General features: G+C 33.1%; 1 protein-coding gene across 4 annotated transcripts in view; it reads right to left on the bottom strand.

Annotated features, from left to right (window-relative positions):
* RBM27 (RNA binding motif protein 27) overlaps positions 1-20794 on the bottom strand; it is an 84286-nt gene that overhangs the window by 53872 nt on the left and 9620 nt on the right. For 2 of the 4 annotated variants that reach the window (XM_037801330.1, XM_037801328.1), the window contains exons 2-8: positions 20393-20511; positions 17493-17617; positions 9696-9787; positions 8805-8998; positions 7803-8066; positions 5977-6282; positions 4093-4227 (exon numbers count right to left, since the gene is read on the bottom strand). In XM_037801330.1, the coding sequence (XP_037657258.1) occupies positions 4093-4227; positions 5977-6282; positions 7803-8066; positions 8805-8998; positions 9696-9787; positions 17493-17617; positions 20393-20511 (1235 nt within the window). The remainder of the gene's footprint in view (positions 1-4092; positions 4228-5976; positions 6283-7802; positions 8067-8804; positions 8999-9695; positions 9788-17492; positions 17618-20392; positions 20512-20794) is intronic. The other 2 variants (XM_037801329.1, XM_037801331.1) reach the window with 1 other exon arrangement.

Genomic DNA, 20794 nt, shown 5'->3' with positions numbered 1-20794 from the left:
CAGGTTCTCCCCGTTACTGATTTCTAGCTTCATTCTTTTGTGGTTGGAGAAGATATTTTGTATGAATTCAATATTTTTAAATTGATTGAGACTTGTTTTGTGACAAAACACGTGGTCTGTCCTAGAGAATGATTCAGGTGCACCTGAGAATAATATGTATTCTGTTGTTTGGGAGTGAAGTGTTTTACATATGTCTGTCAGGACTGTTGGTTTATAGTATTTTTCAAGTTTTCTATTTCCTTACTGATCTTCAATCTAGATGGTTTATCAATCATTAAATGTGGTATATTGAAGTCTTCATAGATAATTAAAGGGTATTTTTATGATCATGGTATGTAATTAGCAATCTGTGATTTTTAATTTTGATCAGCAGGAATGCACCAGATTAATATGTGAGAATATTAATACTCACATAAACACTAATAGCTTAAATGTTTCATATAAAGTATCTTGATTCTTCAAACTTGTTTTCTTCCAATTAATAAACTAATACCTCTAGTAAAAAAAAATTATTATTCTTGTTATTTTTGTGTGTGTGCTAATGAAGGTGTCAGGGATTGATTTAGGTGATGAATGTACAACTATGTAATGGTACTGTGAACAATCGAATGTACGATTTGTTTTGTATGACTGTGTGGTATGTAAATATATCTCAATAAAATGAAGGAAAAAAAATCCAAGGGGGGGGGCAGAAAAAAAGTTCTGACTAATAAAGAAGCAATCTCTGAAAAAAAAAAAAAAAAACAAATATAAAAGGATTGTCCTTTACTTTAAGATTATCTTTTTTGGTATAAAGGGTCTTTTTATAACTGAAATATTAGATATTTTCATATACAATCCTTAAGTTGACAAAATAAAAATTTATAACTGTATTAGTCCCACCCAAAAATTTTTTAGAAAAGTTACTAGCTTGTGAAAAACAAAAGTTTGGAATCTCTGTTCTAAAAGGCCTTCATTAACATATCATCAAATATTCTTCCTTTTAAAAATAATAGAAAAATGGACCCTAAGCAATTTGAGTTCAGGTATCTTATTCATCTCGGCTCCCCAATGTCTATGTAGTACAATGCCTGGTACACAGTAAGCACACAACAAATATTTGCTGACTTAATGATTATTATGAAATAAATGGTAACTTTCAAGATTTTTGAAATTAAAATCAAAACGGAATTTTTATAGTCACAATGCTAAATTTAGCAATATAAAAATAAATGACAATTGCCAGATTTTTCAAAAATTTTTAGAAATGGAATTTTTATAGTCACAATGCTACATTTAACAATATAAAAATATACCCCCAGCAACAGAATCTGAGATAAACTATCCAGTTTTTCATATTTATAAGCCCAAAAGACATTTAGAAATAATGCTAAGAGCAGATTCAGTTGTAGAATAGATGAAACAGGATTGGCCATAAGTTAATTGTTGAAGCTGGTTGATGGGCACATGGGAGTTCATTATGCTATTTTCTTTATTTTTAAATACATTTGAAATTTCCCATAATTAAAAAATGAGAGCAGCAATGGAACAAACATGCACTATGTAAAAACACTGTAGAAATCAGATAACTGTGAGAGACTAAGTATGAAACAAGAACAAGTACTTAACAGATGTGGTTCCTGTTCTGAAGAAGTCCAGTGGAATATGGAATTTACATACATGAAAAAAATAATCAAAGAGTAGGCTTATCCACAATTATATGTTAATTATTTAATACATAATTTAGAACTAAACAATAATGTTACCCAAGTTCTTAAAAGATTTGGGCCTTGCTCCTCCCCATGTAGAACATGACTCCCAGGGGGTGTAATTCTCCCTGGCAACGTGAGACATGACTCCCGGGGATGAGCTTGGACCTGGCATTGTGGGATTAAAAAAGCCTTCTGGACCAAAAGGGAGAGGAGAAATGAAACAAAATAAAGTTTTCAGTGACTGAGAGATTTCAAATGGAGTCGAGAGGTCATTCTGGAGGGTATTCTTACGCATTATATAGATATCCCTTTTTAGTTTTTAGTGTATTGGAATAGCTGGAAGGAAATATCTGAACTGTTGAACTGCAACCCTATAGCCTTGATTCTTGAAGATGACTGTATAACTATGTAGCTTACACTATGTGACTGTGTGATTGTGAAAACCCTGTGGCTCACACTCCATCTACTCAGTGTATGGATAGATGAGTAGCAAAATGGGAACAAAAATTAAATGAATAATATGGGGATGGAATGTTTGGGTGTTCTTCTTTACTTGTATTTTTATTCTTACTTTTATTTTTCTTTGGAGTAATGAAAATGTTCAAAAATTGATTTTGGTGATGGATGTACAACTATATGATGGTACTGTGAACAACTGATGGTACACTGTGGGTGACCATAGGGCATGTGAATATATCTCAATAAAACTGAACTGGAAAAAAAAAAAAGATTTGAGCTTAAAAGCATAAGAAAGAATAGAAGAGAACATGTAAATGGGAGTGAAAATGGCAAAAGAAAGCTGAGTCATGACAGGGCACAAAGAGTTATGACTGGCCTGACCAGAGAAAATGCATGTTGGGGAACAACAACATGAGATGATCAAGGTGGAAAAGCTACAGAGAGCGGTTCACATATGTTTAAGGAAGAAATAGCAGCCAGCAAAGAGCTCTCATGAGGAACTGTCATGGTTGGTTTTCTCAGCAAAATTAGCTTAGCAGCTTTATGTGGTATGATTTTGGTGGTGATACATAATGGAGTCAAAAAGACTGTACCAATAATATAAATGTGATGTGATTCAGGTGTGGACAAGGACAGAAGCCATATTAGGAATAGAAAGGTACACTTCAAAGGAAAAAAGAAAGGATTTCTGACTAGATATGAAAAAGCAAAGCAATGAATCAGTGATGTCAAGTCTTCAATTCTAGGTGATCACAATTCTAGGGGATAAAGTGGGTATTACTGCCACTAACAAAGATAGGGGTGATGGAAGGTACAGACTTAAGGAAAAGATAATAGGTTTGATTTTAGAGAGGTGAAATTTGAGACGACAATAACTACAATAATATAATAACTAACCTTTATTTATAGCTAATTAGATGCTAGGCACTGTTCAAGATGCTTTATATGTATTAATTCATTTATTGCTCAAAACAACTCAAATAAGGTGGGTAACATTATCTCCATTTTACAGAAAGGGAACTTGAGATATAGGAGGTTAAATAACTTCCCCAAGGTCACATAGATAGTAAGAGATGGAACTAGGATTTGAACCTGGGCAGTCTGGGCTTAACTACTTTGCTGAACTGTCTCTTCCTGAGATGACAGAGACGAAGAAATGTTTAGGAGGCAAAATAAACTTTGTTTATGATAAACACAGTTACAAAGAAGATGAACATAACCATAAAATTATCTGCCACTTTAAAGAAAACCTCATATGACCTGAAATTCTTAACTAGCCAACTACCGTCTTAGTTTTTGGAGAAAGAAATTTTTTTTAAAGCCATTATAAACCAAACAAACACAAACAAAAACCAGTAAGAAATAAAAGAGAATTAGGATTCAAGAGAACCATAGTTAACAGTTAAGCATTAACAAAAAACAAAACAATACCTTAAACATGAATTTTACAAACAGCCTAAACACTAGCTATTAGTTTTAAATGATGCTATCTATCTTCACTTCAGCATGCAAGTTAAATAAATGATTATTATATATACTTCATCTGACCTTTTCGTAAACCCATCAGAAATGAAACCTTATGTTTTGGAAGTGAACTTCAATCAGAGGAAGTGAAGTTCAATCAGAGAAACAACTTGTTAACAGAAGCTTCAGAATGAATTTCCTTTAAAAGAGACTAAGAGGCTACTTCACAGCAGAGGAGACTTCTCTAAAACAGAAGATACTGCCCTTCTCTCCCATTCCCAAAGAAAATTAAAATACAGCTATACAGCTTAACCATATAATAAACTGCCTCCTGAATACAATTATAATGTTTATAGTGACACACTCCATAAAAAGAAATTACATTCTTTAAAAATGTAAACACTGATATGAGAAAACTTTCTATATATAATTGCTTATCTATCTCCTAGCAACTTTAAGTTAAACAACATTTACTTACGTTCTGATACTGTATAAAGGAGGTTCTGGGGTAAAGGAGGAGGTAGTCTTGCTCCCACTGGTGCAAGACTGGGCACTGCACTTGTCCCAGTCTGGTCACGGTTGTTTATTAGGCTTGACTGTGTTATGGGTGGTCCTATAGGCAACAAAAAATGAAATGAAATGGTTCATAACTAAGGTTCATGACTAATAAAAATATTCACTATACTAGTACTAATACGGACATTCATACTTAACATACACCTACTTTGGCTTTGAATAGATTTAAGGAATTTGATACATGCAAGCTTAAGCATTGAGAGTTGCATAATTAATTAAAATAGCATTCTTCTACAATAGGCAAAACTAACCTAGGCTGAAAAAAATCAGAACTGCTTGCCTCTAGGTGTGTGGAGGTGGAAAATGGCTGGGAAGGGGTTGAGGGAATTTTTCTGGGAAGATAGTAATGTTCTGCAGAACTCTTAAGTTAATGATAAGCATGCTGCAGTGTACTGATACCTATAACTTGCAGTGAAATGCATCAAAAATAAAAATGGAGAGGTGGAAAGACATGTGATGATGCAAATAAAGTAAAATGTTAATTGTAGAACCTAGGTGATAAGCATATGGATGTTCAGTATACAATTTCTTTCAACTAAGGTTTGAAAATTTTCATTGAAATGTTGGAGGGACATATGTTCCTAGATTTAACTTTTAAATAGATACGTTCCCACTGGCCCCTCCTTATCCACTGCATTGAAATAATATTTTCTATTGTTAGATTTTCTATATATATAAAAACGCGTCTTTATCCAGCGGAAAAAATCTCAGCTTGAGATTCAAAATTTTACTGTTTATGTAATAATAATAAATGTTCCCAAATGCTAAGTTAAAAGAACTGTATTTCAACTGTCCAAACCTATGTGTTAAACCTCTCCAAACTTTTACCAACTTCAATAAGATGTGTTCTATAAAGTATTTTACTACAAAGAAGCTGGGGAATGAGTACAATGGATATTTCTTTACTATTTTTGCAACTTCTTGTGAGTTTATTTAAAAGTGAAAAAAGGAAGAAAAAAGAAAATCGGAAGAAAGTATTTTACTGTTTAAATAAATTGAATGGCAATCATTTTAAAGATAATGACTTGCCATCTTTTAATAATGTTAAATGTCTTTAAGTGGTAATTTTCTTATATCTTTGCACTCACATAAGCTATTAACCCCATAATTTTTTCAATTACATTTTAAAAAAATTAGTCTTATTTATGTTTCTCCTATATTAGCAACTTTTAAAAATATTGTCAAAATGACCATTTTTAAACATTTCTTACTCTAAATTTCATTGAGTGTGATAATGGCATGTTTATTAGTTCTTAAAAATTCAACAAAAACAAAACAAAAAACAGTCCTTATCAATAAAAAGATCCATACTGCATACATAGCAGTAAAATATGATGTCTGGAATTCAGTCCAGCAAAACAAATAAACCAAAAGAAAGTGTGTGTGTGTGTGTGTGTGTGTGCATGTGTGTGTAGGGGAGGACAGATGAGAATAAGAACAGCCAAATATTGATAACTATTGAAGCTGGATGATGGTATATGTTGTACAGCCATTATTCTTTTACCTCTGTATGTGTGAAAAGTTCCATAATAAAAAGTTAAAAAAAATTTCAATATGCTTGAAGAGTTTCTTTGAAAACTGGGAAATTTCATTAAATTACTGGGATATTCACTTTCTGCAACTTAAAAGGGACAGAATAGCATCTTAATTATAGTAATATACTCCAAATTCTATTATTAATTTATTTTTTAAACAGTTTTAATCAAGGGTCAAGTTAACAGAGATGAAAGTCTACTAAATAGAGTTCTCCATTAAAGAAAGGAAGATTGAACTAATATATACTTACTTGGTATGGGAAGCACAACAGAAGGTGGGGGTTGACCATGTCCTTGGGGAACAGGAAGTCTCATACTGTGGCCAGGACCTGGTCCTGGTCCTGGTCCTGGTCCTGGTCCAGGGCCTGGGCCTGGTCCAGGACCTGGTCCTGGTCCTGGCATTGGCGGCATTAAGATTCCAGGAGGCGGTGGAGGAGGAAGCCCAGGAGGAGGAGGTGGGAAAGGAATCATGCTTGGCAAAGCAACTTCATCAACAACCAAGGGATCGTTTCCATGATCAAACTGACAAAGGTCACCAAGTACACAAAATCCTCTTTCTGTAAGAACAACAACAACAACAAAAACACCTCATTACAATCTAGTACTTAGAATTCCCAAAACAAACAAGTCCCTGACAAATCCACTTATCTGATTTTACAAACTGCTTTCCTCCAAGGAGTCTAAAGCCTTCTTCTGCTAATCATCACATACTCCTGAGGTATGGGCAGGCAGTTTCTCTGCTTTCTATACTATGAGTTATTCTGACTTCTTGAGACTGCAAATAGCAGAGTCAAGAACAGGCTCCTAGATATTATAAGATTAACCCCATTTGCTGTTAATTTTTCATAATAAAAATTCAGATACTTTGAGCAAACATCAATTTAGGAAAGGCTGGAGAAAGTGGGGAGGGGAAATAATGGACTTGAAGTAAATGATTTAATTTCAATTACCTATTCTCATGATATTCTCTAAAACAACCATTCTTGCTATAGCAAGTTGAAATTCTGGATTAAAACAATTTAAGTGACCATTATGTACTAGGTTATTCACTCTACAATTGTTTGTAATAGCAAAATATTACAAACATCCCCAAAATGCATCAATAAGGAATAGGTTAAACAAAGTTTTTGTACATATAAAATATCAAGAAGCCTAAAGATAATGGAGGAAGCTCTTTATGTATTAATGAAGGAAGAATTCCAGGAAATATTGCTAAGTGAAAAAAAGCATTAGGCAGAATAATGTGAAGAGTATGTCAGAAATTATGTAAAAAAGAAAGTGAAGGAGAATGTGCATATGTATTCATTTATGTGCATATGCATAAATTATCTTTGAAAAGATACACAAGAAACTGGTAACATTAAGCTGGTCCTGGGAAGAACTCTGTGGCTGGGAAACCATACTGAGAATGAGGTAATGCTTGAATTTTGATTTGACTTTATTCTCTACTTAAAAGCAATGAAAATGTAAAAAATATGCATTCTATATTTACAGATAAAATGTTATGTCTGGGATTTGCTTCAAGTAATACAGGATGGGGTTAGTGGGTGGGAGTATAGATGAAACAAGATTACCCATGAGTTCGTAACTGTTGAAACAAGGTGATGGACACACTGGTGTTCATTACATTATTTTGTCTACTTTTATAAATGTTTAAATATTTCCAATTATAAAAAATTAAAATAACTATATACACATTCATTCATCCATGCAATCAATCAAATGCAAAGTCAACAAATCAAACTTCTAAGTGGATTACGCATATCTAATAAACTGCCACACCAAACACTACACAAAGAAATTACAATCCTTAGCGTCTACCCAATTGTATGGTACATTTATTGTGTTTGAAGTAACAGTAAGAACAAAAAACAAACTAAAACGGGTCAACTTTCTATATTCTCTTGACAAGAGCCAAACCATTAAATCAAACAAGTAAGCAACATGTTGCTAAAAGAGATTTCCTATTCAACCCTTTTAACTAAACCTACACTATAATTAAAAGCTATGCTACATATGCAACATTTGCTTAACTGGTGTTTTTAGCTATGATATAAGAGAAGGTGATGATTTTTACCATCATAATCCCTGCATCGCCTCTTTGGTGGTGGATTTCGACCAAAAGAATTGGAAGAGCTATGATTGTTGTAGTAATTAGACCAACTCTCAGTTGTGTTTTCAGAGTGGTGAGCAGGTGCAATCACAGTTACAGTGCTGGGAATAGACTGTGCCCCCGAGGAATACTGTTCAGAAGAGTTCGGAGGTGGTGCAGACACAGGCACATAGGTACTCTCCAAATCATTCCTTTCACTCTTAAATTTTGATCTTTCTCTGTGCTCTGCTTTAGAGATAAAATAAAAACAAGAATGAAACAAATTGGAATTTCTGTTTTTAAACTGCTTATTTTCTCACTTACAAAATAGGAAAGATCAGAATACTGAAGTAACTTACTGAGGCAACCATATTTCAAACTGCTCTCATTTTTAAAATATCCTAAAAGCAAGAATATCAACAATGTGACATATCTTGACCAATATCTTGGGCAAAATCATCTTTTACACTTATCAACACCAAAAGTCTAACTGAAAAAGGTCAGATTCTCCACTGATATTTTTAATAAGAGCCCAAGAATTGACTTCCAAACTCATATCCCAGGAGATCAATGGTTGGGAACCCAGTAATCTACTAAATTTTTTTTCTTTTTAATTTTATAAACTCTAAGCAACCTTAGAGAAAATCAATTAGTTTTGGGGGGGTGGGGGGGGTGGGGTGAGCAGGGCAACCCTTTTACCTAAAATGATAGCTTGGTTGATTAAAGGACATTTGTATCAATTACACAAAAAGACTTAAGTCTAGATGATAGACACCAAGATATACTTATGAAGAACAACTTCTTAGTCACTCTACCTTGTCTCAAATCTGAAAATAGAGGACTGTTTTTGTAACAAAATCAATATCCAGTTTTTACATTGCTCAAACATATTAAAGGTCCATTTACCTTCAAGGGAATTTCTTGTTCCCTTATAATATGGGAAAAAAGCAACTACTGAATTTTTAGGAGGATACCTCATCTACTCACCAACATTCCTATTTGGATCCCGGTCTTTACTGCGTCCCCTACTTCGGCTTCGACTGCGACTCAGGCCTCGGCTCTTACTTCGGCTCTCACTCCTGCCTCTTCTCCAGTCATACTTCTCACGGTATAATTCATTCCGCTCATAGTACCGGTCGTAGTCCCTCCACTTGCCATCTTCTCTCTTTTTCTCACGTGTCCTATAATACACAGATATAAAAGCCATATACTGACTATAGAAACAAGTCTGCAAACAAATCGGTAGTACAAAGCAACCTCCCTGGAGGCATCAAAATTCATAACATCTATGCTCTTTTAGAAAGCCATAAGATCACCACATAATTCCTGTAATCCATTATACAAAAAAGGAAAAAACATTCTTCCTTCAAGCACACTGGGTGGGGAGAAATGAAAAGGAGAGGTGACTCCAATGTATGGGGAGGGATGGGGGAAAGACTAAAATTTGGATCAAGAAAAGAAAAAAGGCTCAAAACAAAGTTTACCTAAACAAAGACCAATTTTTTGAGGGCAGGCTAATGATTCAATACACAAGCTATACTACTTGTAATATAAAATGATATGGATAATTTTAACACTGAGCACCCCTAACCAAATGGAACATTTCATTAACATTCTCTAAGGAGACTGCTCCCACCCCTGACTCTTGGGGAAAGAACATGATGATTGTTTATAAAAGCAACAGGCAGTATGACAAAGACAAAAAACAAAAAAAAACCAAAAAAAAAAACCAGAAAGAGTGGAAGGGAGATAACATTTTCCTTAGATCAGTTTAGAGAAAAAGGAGTCAATACACATGTTAAAAATCCCTTCAAGGTTCTCTCAAGGCAACTTTAAAATCAGTTACAAGCATCTTCCTAATTAAAGATAAATACAAACCTTCGTTCACTAGATTCTGAACGAGTCTTCTGGGGACTAGGATATTTCTTTTTTCTGCCATCTCGTTCTTCCTCTGCTGGTTCCTGAAATATCTATATTAGAAACATTCATTAAAAACAAGAACAGTCCTTATATATATTACAAAACACATCAATCTGATAATCTTACTGGTATGAAAGAGGGCACAAATAAATATACTGAAATCAAATCACAAATGTTAGTTAACAGGAAGAAGTAAAAAAGATGCCAAAAGAAAATTGACAAGTAGTATGTTATTTTTAAATGTCAATTTAAGGTAGAGCTTAGAATCGCATTGCAGGAGGAAAACAAGCAATTCATTCTTATATACTGAAGTAGTAGAAGCAGCAAATCTCTTTTTCTATGCATCATGTAGTAAAACGGTATGTTTTCCTAATTATAATATATATTCACCCATATAATTCATTTGAGGAAGACTTGAGATTTAGTTCACAAAGTTTTAAGGAACAAATGTTTAAGTAGGTAAATCAGTTAGTGAGTTGTAAAACCCAATTTACTTCATGTAAAGTATAAAAAAATGTTACTTGAACTAACGGAAATGATAAGGCATCCTTTAAACTCTAACACTCCAGGCTGACCAAGAAACATAAAAAGGACTAGTGATTTTATTACTGTCTTTAAACTGAAGCTGATCTCACTTTGTATACTCCCATTTATTAAAATAAACCAGACATACGGCCTCTACTAGAGAAAGGTAAAATAAAATCATTGCAAGAGTTAATCAAATGCCCATCAAATGAAGAAACTCACTTACTAATACCCAACTCAGGAAGTGATGGAATGAACTAAAAGGTAAGAATTTAGGAAAACCTGGGCAAATAAAATGGCAGCCTCAACATGGCAACCATATGGTGCTGGCAAAGCACTACACTATTATTAGAATATTGTTAAAAATCATCCTCTCTACCATTTACAGAAAATACAAAGGGTGTATTATTCCACTGAGATGTAAGCAACAAATCCAAACAATAGAAAACTCTAAAACAAATGACTGAATTTCTTCAAAAAATTAATTTTAAGGGAAAAAAATGGGGTGATAAAAAGAAGAGCAAGAAAGATACACAGGTAAATATGAAGAAGGGATTTAAATATTAAAGTAGCCTTAAAAGACATTTGAGCTTGCAGATCTGTTCCCTTCTTTTGGCTTTTCTGTATTTTCCAGGGATTTTTAAAATGAATATGTATTAATTTGAAATGGGGAAAACTATTCTTAAAAATGTCAAGAATGAAGAAGGACCTCTATCTCACATTCTATACAAAAATTAACTCAAAATGGAACAAAGACCTAAACATAAGACTACAAAACTCCTAGAAGAAAATGTAGGGAAGTATCATCAGGATCTTATGTTATACAATGGCTGCTTACACTTTACATCTAAAGCATAAGCAACAAAAGAAAAAATAGATAATTGGGACCTCATAAAAATCAAGAAAACTTTTGTGCCCCAAAGGACTTTATCATGAAAGTGAAAAAACAACCTACTTAATGGGAGAAAATATTTGGAACCCCATATCTGATAAGGGTTTAATGTCCAGAATATAAAAAGATTACCCTACAACTCAATAATAAAAAGACAAACAACCCATTTTAAGAATGCACAAAAGACTTGGGTAGATATCTCTCCAAAGATGACATACAAATATCTAAAAAGCACATGAAAAGATGCTCCACAACATTAACTATTAGGGAAATGCAAATCAAAACCACAATGAGATAGCATTTCACACTCATGAGAATGGCTACTATTAAAAAAAACAGAAAACTACACGTGTTGGAGAAGATGTGGAAGAATGCAGGCACTCATTCACTGTTGGTGGGAATGTAAAATGGTACAGCTGCTGTGGAATATATATAATGGAATATTATTTAGTATTAAAAAGGAATGAAGTTCTGATTTATGTGACAACATGGATGAATCTTGAAGCATCATGTTGGGTGAAATAAGCCAGACACAAAAGGACAACTATTGTATGATCTCGCTGATTTGAAATACTGACTATAAGCACATTTAGAGTTAGAATCTAGAATATAGGTTACCAGGAGCTGAGCTGGGGGTAGGGAATGGGAAGTTAAGGTCTAAATTGTACAGACTTTCTATTTGGGTTGGCTATAGAGTTTTCAGAAAGGATGGTAATGATGGTAACACAACACTGTAAATGTAATTAACAACACTAAATTATATATGTGAATGTTGTTAAGGGAAATTTTAGGTCATATATTTGTTACCAGAATAAAATTTTTTTAAACCACAGGATTATACAACACAGTGAACTCTACTGTAAAAGAGGGACCATAGTCAATAGCACAATTTTTAAAATGTGCATTCATCAAATGTAACAAATATCCCACGCCAATGCAAGGTGTTAATAATAGGGTAGTGTGCTGGTTTGAATCGATTATATACCCCAATAAAGCCATTTTTATGCAATTTTATTGAGATATATGCACATACAATAAAATCATCCAAAGAGGACAATCAATTGTTGACAATATCATCATATAACTGTGGATTCATCACCACAATCAATTTTTTTTATCATTTTTAAATGCAATTCTGAGATATATTCACATATCATACAATCATCCAAATTATACAATCCATTGTTCACAGTATCATCATATGGTTGTGCATTCACCACCACAATCAATTTTCTGAACATTTTCATTACTCCAAGAAATAAAAATGAAAACTAGAATAAAAAACAAAAGTACAAAAGAGTACCCAAAACATCTCCTACTCCCTTTCAAACCCTATTATTCATTTACTTTTTGTCCCTGTTTTTTCTTCTCATCTGTCTGTACACTGGATAAAGGGAGTGTGAGTCATAATGTTTCCACAATCACACAGTCACATGGTATAAGCTAAATAGTTATATAATCGTCTTCAACAATCAAGGACACTGGATTGCAGTTCAACAGTCTCAGGTATTTCCTTCTAGCTATTCTAATACTCTAATAACTAAAAAGGGATATCTATAAAATACATTAGAATAACCTCTAAAATGACCTCTCAACTCCATCTGAAATCTCTCAACCACCAAAACTTTACTTTGTTTCATTTCTCTTCCCCCTTTTGATCAAGACGACTTTCTAAACATGCCATGTTCTTTTAATCCAATCTTGTGGGTGCAGACTTATTGTGAGTGGGATCTTCCGAATAGGTTGTTTCCATGAAGATGTGACCCCCCCAACTGTGGGTGGGACCTTTTGATTAGATTATTTTCATGGAGATGTGACCCTGCCCATTCACTTAAAATTAGTTCACTGGAGTCCTTAAGAGAACCAACACAGAGTCAAATGCTGAGACATAAACGCCCTGGGAGAAACAAGCAGAAGGATCTAGAGAAACTAAGACAGAAGCCCAGAAACATTTTGGAGAAAGCCATTTTGAAACTGAAGCCTGGGAGAGAAGGACCAGTAGATGTCACCATGTGCCTTCCCATGTGACAGAGGAACCCCAGATGCCACTGGCCTTTCTTCAGTGAGGGTATCCTCTTGCTGATACCTTAGTTTGGACACTTTTATGGCCTCAAAACTGTAAATTTGTAACCTAATAAATCCCTTTTATAAAAGCCAATCCATTTCTGGTATTTTGCGTTCCGCCAGCTTAGCAAACGGGAACAGGTGGTATATGGAAGCCCTATATTTTATGCATCATTTTTCTGTAAACCCAAGACTTACCTAAAAAATAAACATAAAAAAGGAATGAAGTGTTGATACATGCTACAACATGGATGAACCTGAAAAACATCATGCTGAAAGAAGCTAGATACAAAAAGCCACACATCGTATGATTCTGCGCATATGAAATATCCAGAATAGGCAAATTCATAGAGACAGAAAGCAGACCAGTGGTTGCCAGGAGTTAAGAGGTATGGGGGAATGAGGGTAAGTGTTAATGGATATGGGGTTTCCTTCTGGGGTGAAGAAAATGTTCTAGGACTAGATGGTGGTGATGGCTGCACAACACTGTGAAATTACTAAATGCCACAGAAATGTACACTTTAAAATGGTTAATATGGTAAGTTATCAATAAAAGAAAAACAGACATGAACTACTGATACATGCTACAACATGGATGGACCTTGAAAATGTTAAGCTGAAGAAGTCCACATATATGACTCCATTTATATGAAATATTCAGAATAGGTAAATCAGTAGAGACAGAAAGTAGATTGGTGATTGCCAAGGCTTGGGTGGGTGTAACTTTGGGAAGCTGATGGTTAATGGATATGGGGCTTCTTTTGGGGGTGACAAAAATGTTCTAAAATTGATTGTGGCAGTGGTTGCACACCTCTGTAAATACACTAAAACCATGAATTGTAAACTTTAGATGAGTGAACTGTATGGTATATGAATTAAACCTCGATAAAGCTATTGTAAGAAGTCAAAGGGCATATATAGTATGGACGAATCTCACAAACCCATTATTAAGTAAAGAAGCTAGACAAAAGACTGCCTGGTATTTTTTACATAAAATGAAAAAAATAGGAGAAACTAACACATGATTTTAGAAATAAGGGTAACGGCTACTCTAAGGGAGGGGGGGAACTGGGAAGGATCACACATAATGCTTCTGGAATTCTGTTAATGTTCTGTTTCTTGACCTCAGTGCTGGTTACACAGATGTGTTTACTTGGTGAAAATTAACTGAGCTATAAAATTATGATTTAAGCATTTTTCTCTGCTAAGTTTGGTATACTTCAATAAAAAGTTCCAAACATTAAAGAAAAAAAAATAAAACAAAAAGACATCTTAACCAATCATAATACATGGATCTTGATTCAAACAAATGATTTAAAAAAAAAAAAAGGACATTTGTGAGCAATCTGAAATTTAAACAATGACTGGTATTGGATGTTATTAAGAAAATGAAGGGAACTGTTGAACGCATAGAAAAAAGACTGGCCATGGATCTAAAACTATTGAAGCTAGATGATGGGTACATGAGGGTTCATTATATTACTCTGGCTTCATTCAGACAATTGCATAACAAAACCTTTCTAAAAGTTAAATAAAAGTAAATAGTCTGCATTTTTTCTATTTTAAGTAAGTTTTCTAGAACTTCCTATGGCAAAGATTTAATACCTTTTCCACAATTAGAACCAGATTGTCACTAGGTAGTCTAACTTTTCCTTTTATGTCATCCATCTGGCTTAATTTTTTTTTAACCTTACATATTGGAAGTCTGATAATTATTGTAATCATTATTTTAGTCTATCATGGCCATACAACTCAGTCTCCATTCCACTGATCCATTTCATAGAGTCTCCATTCCATTAATCCATTTTATATCTAAAGGTGTACTGAACGGATAAAGAGCTGGGTGATGAGTACATGGAAGTTCATTATGCTATTCTAACTCCTTTAATGAATGTTGAAAATTCTCTACAAGTTTTTAAAAAATTAAAATGAAATAAAAGATATTTCAGACAAAAACAAAATAAAACACACTACACTAAAGAGCTCGTATTTCTAGTCATAAGCCTATGCCTTGGAACTAGGAAAAACTGCCTTCTATTATTTCAGATTATCATGGTACACATAAATAAAGAATTACAAAATCAAAGATCTATTATTTTCATTGATTGTTCACTCGTAAGCTCATGAACTCAGACAGACAAGGTTAAAGGGTTTTAAAAGCAGCAATTTGTAACTACAGCAAATTTACAAATAATTTTTCAACTGCAGATCAAATTCTGTGTGCTCCATAAATTATGGTACATTATCTACCAAGTCATTTGTCCAGCAGTGGGGTGAGCTGTGCCACTGATCCAAATTCTCTCACTGGGTTCCCCCTGTGGCCAATAGTCTAATTATAAAACAACTGATGGTATGATGGAGCTGGAGACCAAAGAAAGTAAAGATTGCTAGTCATTAGGTGGATTTCTTAAGTAGCCTACTAGAGCAACTATATCAACTGAAGATAGACCAGAAAAGTAGAGAGACTATTAGTCAAATGTATATGCTGCTGTCAAACCTCTTTCATTCCAGGTTAACTAGAAGAATAAACTATCATATGAACTGTTATTTATGTTGGTAATGACAATTCAGTTATGTATAAAATCTTGGAAAACAGTAAAAATGCCAGAAAGAAAGCCTCAGCATAGCTCTACTCAGAAGCCAATGTGGATTTTTCACAATTTTTGAAATTAGGATTTACTCTAAGGATACAAAATGAAATAGTGCACCAATTTGCTTTTTAAAACTATCCTTTCAAAATTCAAGATAATGCAATTTTTCAAACCAGCTGTTTCTCAGATACTTTAAACAAATGACCTTCAATGGTTGTAGAAAAGAGTATGTACACCAAAAATTTTAACTGATTATGAAAGGATAAACCAAAATTATATACTATGAAGTACCAAAGATAAGTGTTTTCCTATTTCTATCACCTAAAGAAACACACAGGGAACCTCTCTTATTTTAAAGGACTTTATGAGATGATTAGAGGGCATGAGCTAAAAACAAAAAAAGGGATAATGGTCTCATTTAATCTAAATTAAGTATAGCCACATTTAAAAACACTGGATCAAGTCAAACAGCTTAGCACTAATATATCCAAAATGACAACTAAATGCAATATATGATCCTCAGAATGGGTCCTGCACTAAAGAGGAAATGAACATGCTACAAAAAAGGGGCACTGTTGGATCAATTGACAAAATTTGAATCAGGACAATATATACTAAATTTTTTAAAGTTGACAATAGTACTATAGTTATCTAAGAGAATATCCTTATTCTTAGGAAACACACATTGAAGTATTTAGGGATTAAGAACCATGATATAAATAACAATTCCCAAATGATTCAGGAAAAAATAATATGTGTGTAGTTATAAACAGGGAGAGAAAACAGTGCAAAATGGTCAATAAGTGAATCTAGGCACATATGTATGGTGTTTTTGGCACTATTCTTCTAATTTTTCTGTTAGTTTGAAATTATTTTAAAATAAAGAGTTAAAAGAAAAAGTGATTTTATCTTCAGAATAAATATAATAAAAACAAAAGTTGGAAAAAATTTTTGTATAATAACCAACATTTATGTACCTGTAACCAGGAAATTATATATAAAAACTTATTTAATCCTCAATGAGATAAGTACTACTATAATTCTCATTTTGTTGATGAGACAGTGGAACAGAGAAGTTAACTTGTTGTAGAGCTGCTATTTTAACTCAGGCAGCCTGATTTTAGAACCCACATTCTTGTCTATACATAAAAGGAGTTACAAAAAAACTTGATAAAATTTTCTTCTTGGATCAAACAACTAAGTTACCACCTACAATCTTTTTATATTTCAACTTGTAAAAATATTCTTTTCTTTCCTTTCCAATGTTGACAGTGATGTTTACAATGACGTTAACTAGAAAAAAAACTATGTAGTTTAAAAAAAAAAGAGTAAATAGTTTCTCTATTTATATGACATCTGTTACCTAAGTATTTCTCTTCAGGTTTCATTAAGACTTTACTTCAGTCGAGCCTCTACAGTTAATCAAGCTTTCTTTTTCAAAGGCATTGGATAAGATTCCTCTAAATTGATCAGTATACTTAAAATATTTCTTGGATCTCCAAACATGCTCTCTGAAATTCTTCCAACTCTTCAAGTCTAACGAACTAAGAATCTCTGATAAAGAATCTGCATCATGCTAAAACCCATAACAGATACTCCTAAAGAACACAAGTTCCAACTAAGAAAGATACTGGTAACAAGATATAACAATCTCCCACAAGCAAAAGAAAAATTTTGCATTACCTCCTCTTTAACTTCTTCTTTTTCTTGGACTGGAGGTTTCGGCTCAGGCTTAACTGTTTCCAAAGGTGGAAGGTAATTCTTAGTATAAAGACTTTCGAAGAGTTTATCCACAAAACCTGAAGTTTCTAAGGAGAAGAAATATTATTTAAATGTTGCATAAACAAAAAAACAGAAGTTTGACAACACACTCTGTTGGCCAAGTTGAGGAAAATGGGCCACTCTAATGGAAAAGAATCCCACTTCTGGTTTTTTTTTAATTCTTCCAACATACCTGCTCATTTGCAAAATGACACATATGCAAGATTATTTGTTGAAGCATTGTTTGTAATAGCAAAAGATTGGAAACAACTCAAATTTCCATGAATAAGAGTAGTTAAAAAAATTATGGGACAACCATACAATAGAATACACAGCAGCTATAAAAATGAGTAGTGATGATACCAGATCTAAAAAATACAGGATTAAATATTTGTATGTTTATATTTGTATAAATAAACTATGAAAGGACACAAAAACTGACAAAAGGTGCAATGGGAATGGGAGGGGGGTAGATGAAGAATAGGTGAGAGACCTTTCATTTATATTACTAGACTAAATGTGTTGCTACTAAAAATTGCAATTAAAAATCAGTGGAAAAAATAAAATATTTCAAATGTATGATAGTACTGTGAATGACTGTACACTCTGGATGACTGTAGGGTGTGTGAATATATCTCAATAAAACTGTATTAAAAAATAAAATAAAATATTGGCAGGAGAACGGTATGAAAGTATCTTTTTGTGTTTTAAAGGCTGCTCTATTTTGAAACTTTTTCAGATGAACTGAAAGGGGAAAACCAGATAAATTTATTAAAAGTTTAAATATCAGAATATGTATATTGTTTTATTAAATCTGAATATAAATAATTTTCATTGGTCATATCCTAAGGAATAGCTAAAGAGCATATTAAAAGCACAATACAAGTTCTGCTTACTGCAATTATTACACATTTTACATAGTTATTTCTAAAATGTCAAATTTTTTCTTCAGAAAAAAAATTCTTAAAAAGTCTTTAGACTATTAATCTATATAGCAAGCATTTTTCCATGATTATAAAATGGTTAGCTCTTGTCAACTGATACATATAACTTTAAAACAATAAATAAGTTGGTCTTTTAAAAGCAATTTTCTTCATACGTTTCTGTATCTTTAAAACTTTTTCTTATAACAAATGTTATTACTTTTGTAATTTAAAAAACATATAACCCAATAAAGAAAAAAATATAGATAACCATCTAACATTAAGCAATATTCAAAATATACTATTAAGTAAAAAAGAGCATATTACAAAAAAAGTGTGTATTTAATACCACTTTAATACATATTAAGCATAGACATAAATCTAGAGCTATGCTGTCCAAAATGGTAGCTATTTAAATTTGAGTTTAAATTAACTTATTTAATTAAAATTAAATTTAAAAATCAGTTCCTCAGTCACATTAGGCACATTTCAATTGTACTACTTAATTGGAAAGTGCAGATATAGAACATATCCATCACTGCAGAAAGCTCTATTGGCCAGTCCTGGTCTAGAAAACCTACACAAGTAGATAAGAGTGATTTTATCTCTGGTGGTGAATTTATGGCTGTTTCTTTTCTTTTCCTTTTTAAAATGTATTTTATAATTTTTCCTCACATTGTATTGTTTTTATAACTTTAAAAAAAGTTATTAAAAACCTTTAAAGCCTTTATAACAAGGAATTCTTGGGTGTCCAATAAACATACGCTTGCCTCTTACCTTGATGTCTTTACTATATTTTTGCTGTTTTTTTCTTTAAATTTTTTTGTGGCTCTACATTTCTCATGACTCATCTTTAATGCAAATTAAGTAATGCAAATGAATACATTTAGAAAAATACTCATCTGTACTAGGGAAAAATTCTGTAAATTTTTTTATTAAAAAAGCCTTAAAATGCATGAAAAAATTTGCAATCTTGTTTTAGACTGAGAAGTCAATTTACTATCTTTTCTTGGTAGATATTTGAGTTAGAGAGTATCTTCTCATCACCAACAGCTGGATTAACGAGTAAATGTGTATCATCCCCATTCAACAGTATTTATTCTATGTGCCAAGCACTGCCAAATTTCCACTCTGAACAAGGGGAAAGACAAACAATGGGGGTGCGGGGCAGAGATAAACAAAAAAGGGAAATAAATATATAATGTGACAGTAGTGACAAGGGCTGTGAAAAAAAATAAAGTAGGGTTGAGAGAAGGAGGGGGTGAGTGGGAGTGTGGGATGTTCTATTACATAGAGTGCTCAGAGGAAACTGCACTGAGATGATGACATTTTGAAAAGAGATCTGAGAGAAGTAAGGGAGAAAACCTGTTCTCGGCAAGGGTATGGCAAATACAAAGGTCCTGAGTTGGGAACATGTTTGCCATACTCAAACAACAGCCAGGTGATCAAGGTGACTAAATGGAAGAGTGAAGGCAGTGATAGAAGATGAGATCAGAGAGGCAGTGGGGACACTGTAGCTCTGTAGATCATGGAAAGGACCATAGAGAGGACCACAGAAAGACTATGGAAGTTAAATGCACAAAGAGAAGAGGATCATGCCCACCACTTTTGAATATCAAGAAACCAAGCCAAGAAAGAAAAAACAATGCATTCATTGTCCTAAACAACAGCTTTATTATCCTTAAACTATTACTCAGCAGCCATCAACTAGGAAAGAAGCCGAGAATGAAAGGAAAGGAAAAAAATTTTGCCAAAACACATCATAATTGGCAATGCATGGATATATTCAAGTAGTCAAAGGACACTGATCACTTTCTTTCCTATTAAGCTTTTATCAAGAAGTTTTAAATTAAAAATATATTTACTTAAATACTTGGTTGAAGACTTAATAATAATTACCTTTTTGTAAAAAGACATCAAGTTGATCAGCACAAAAGGCTTTCAATTCTTTCTCAGGTTTGTCCTTTTTGACCAATGCTACAACATAGTTGGCTAACGCTGAAGGGTCAGCATCACATCTAGTTGGACAAAGAGAAAACAAACATTTAAAAACACATTTAACAGTGGTGTTATTGATGAAGTCAGCCTATTTTGGAAAACCAAATATCAAAAACTTTATTTTAAAAAATGATCACGAAAGTTGGTGACCATTACAAATGGACACAAATACTGCAAATGAGATTTTCCTTTTCTGCTTATTTCTACAAAATAGCTAATTTGTCTCCTATCTTTGAGGTTTTCATTATACTAAGAAACTTGGACCAAATCTACATGCATTTGCTCTCTCAAGTGGTAAAGGAA

This window comes from Choloepus didactylus, chromosome 13, assembly GCF_015220235.1.
Source record: "Choloepus didactylus isolate mChoDid1 chromosome 13, mChoDid1.pri, whole genome shotgun sequence".
Lineage (NCBI taxonomy): Eukaryota > Metazoa > Chordata > Mammalia > Pilosa > Megalonychidae > Choloepus > Choloepus didactylus.
This window is presented reverse-complemented; position numbering and strand designations above follow the sequence as displayed.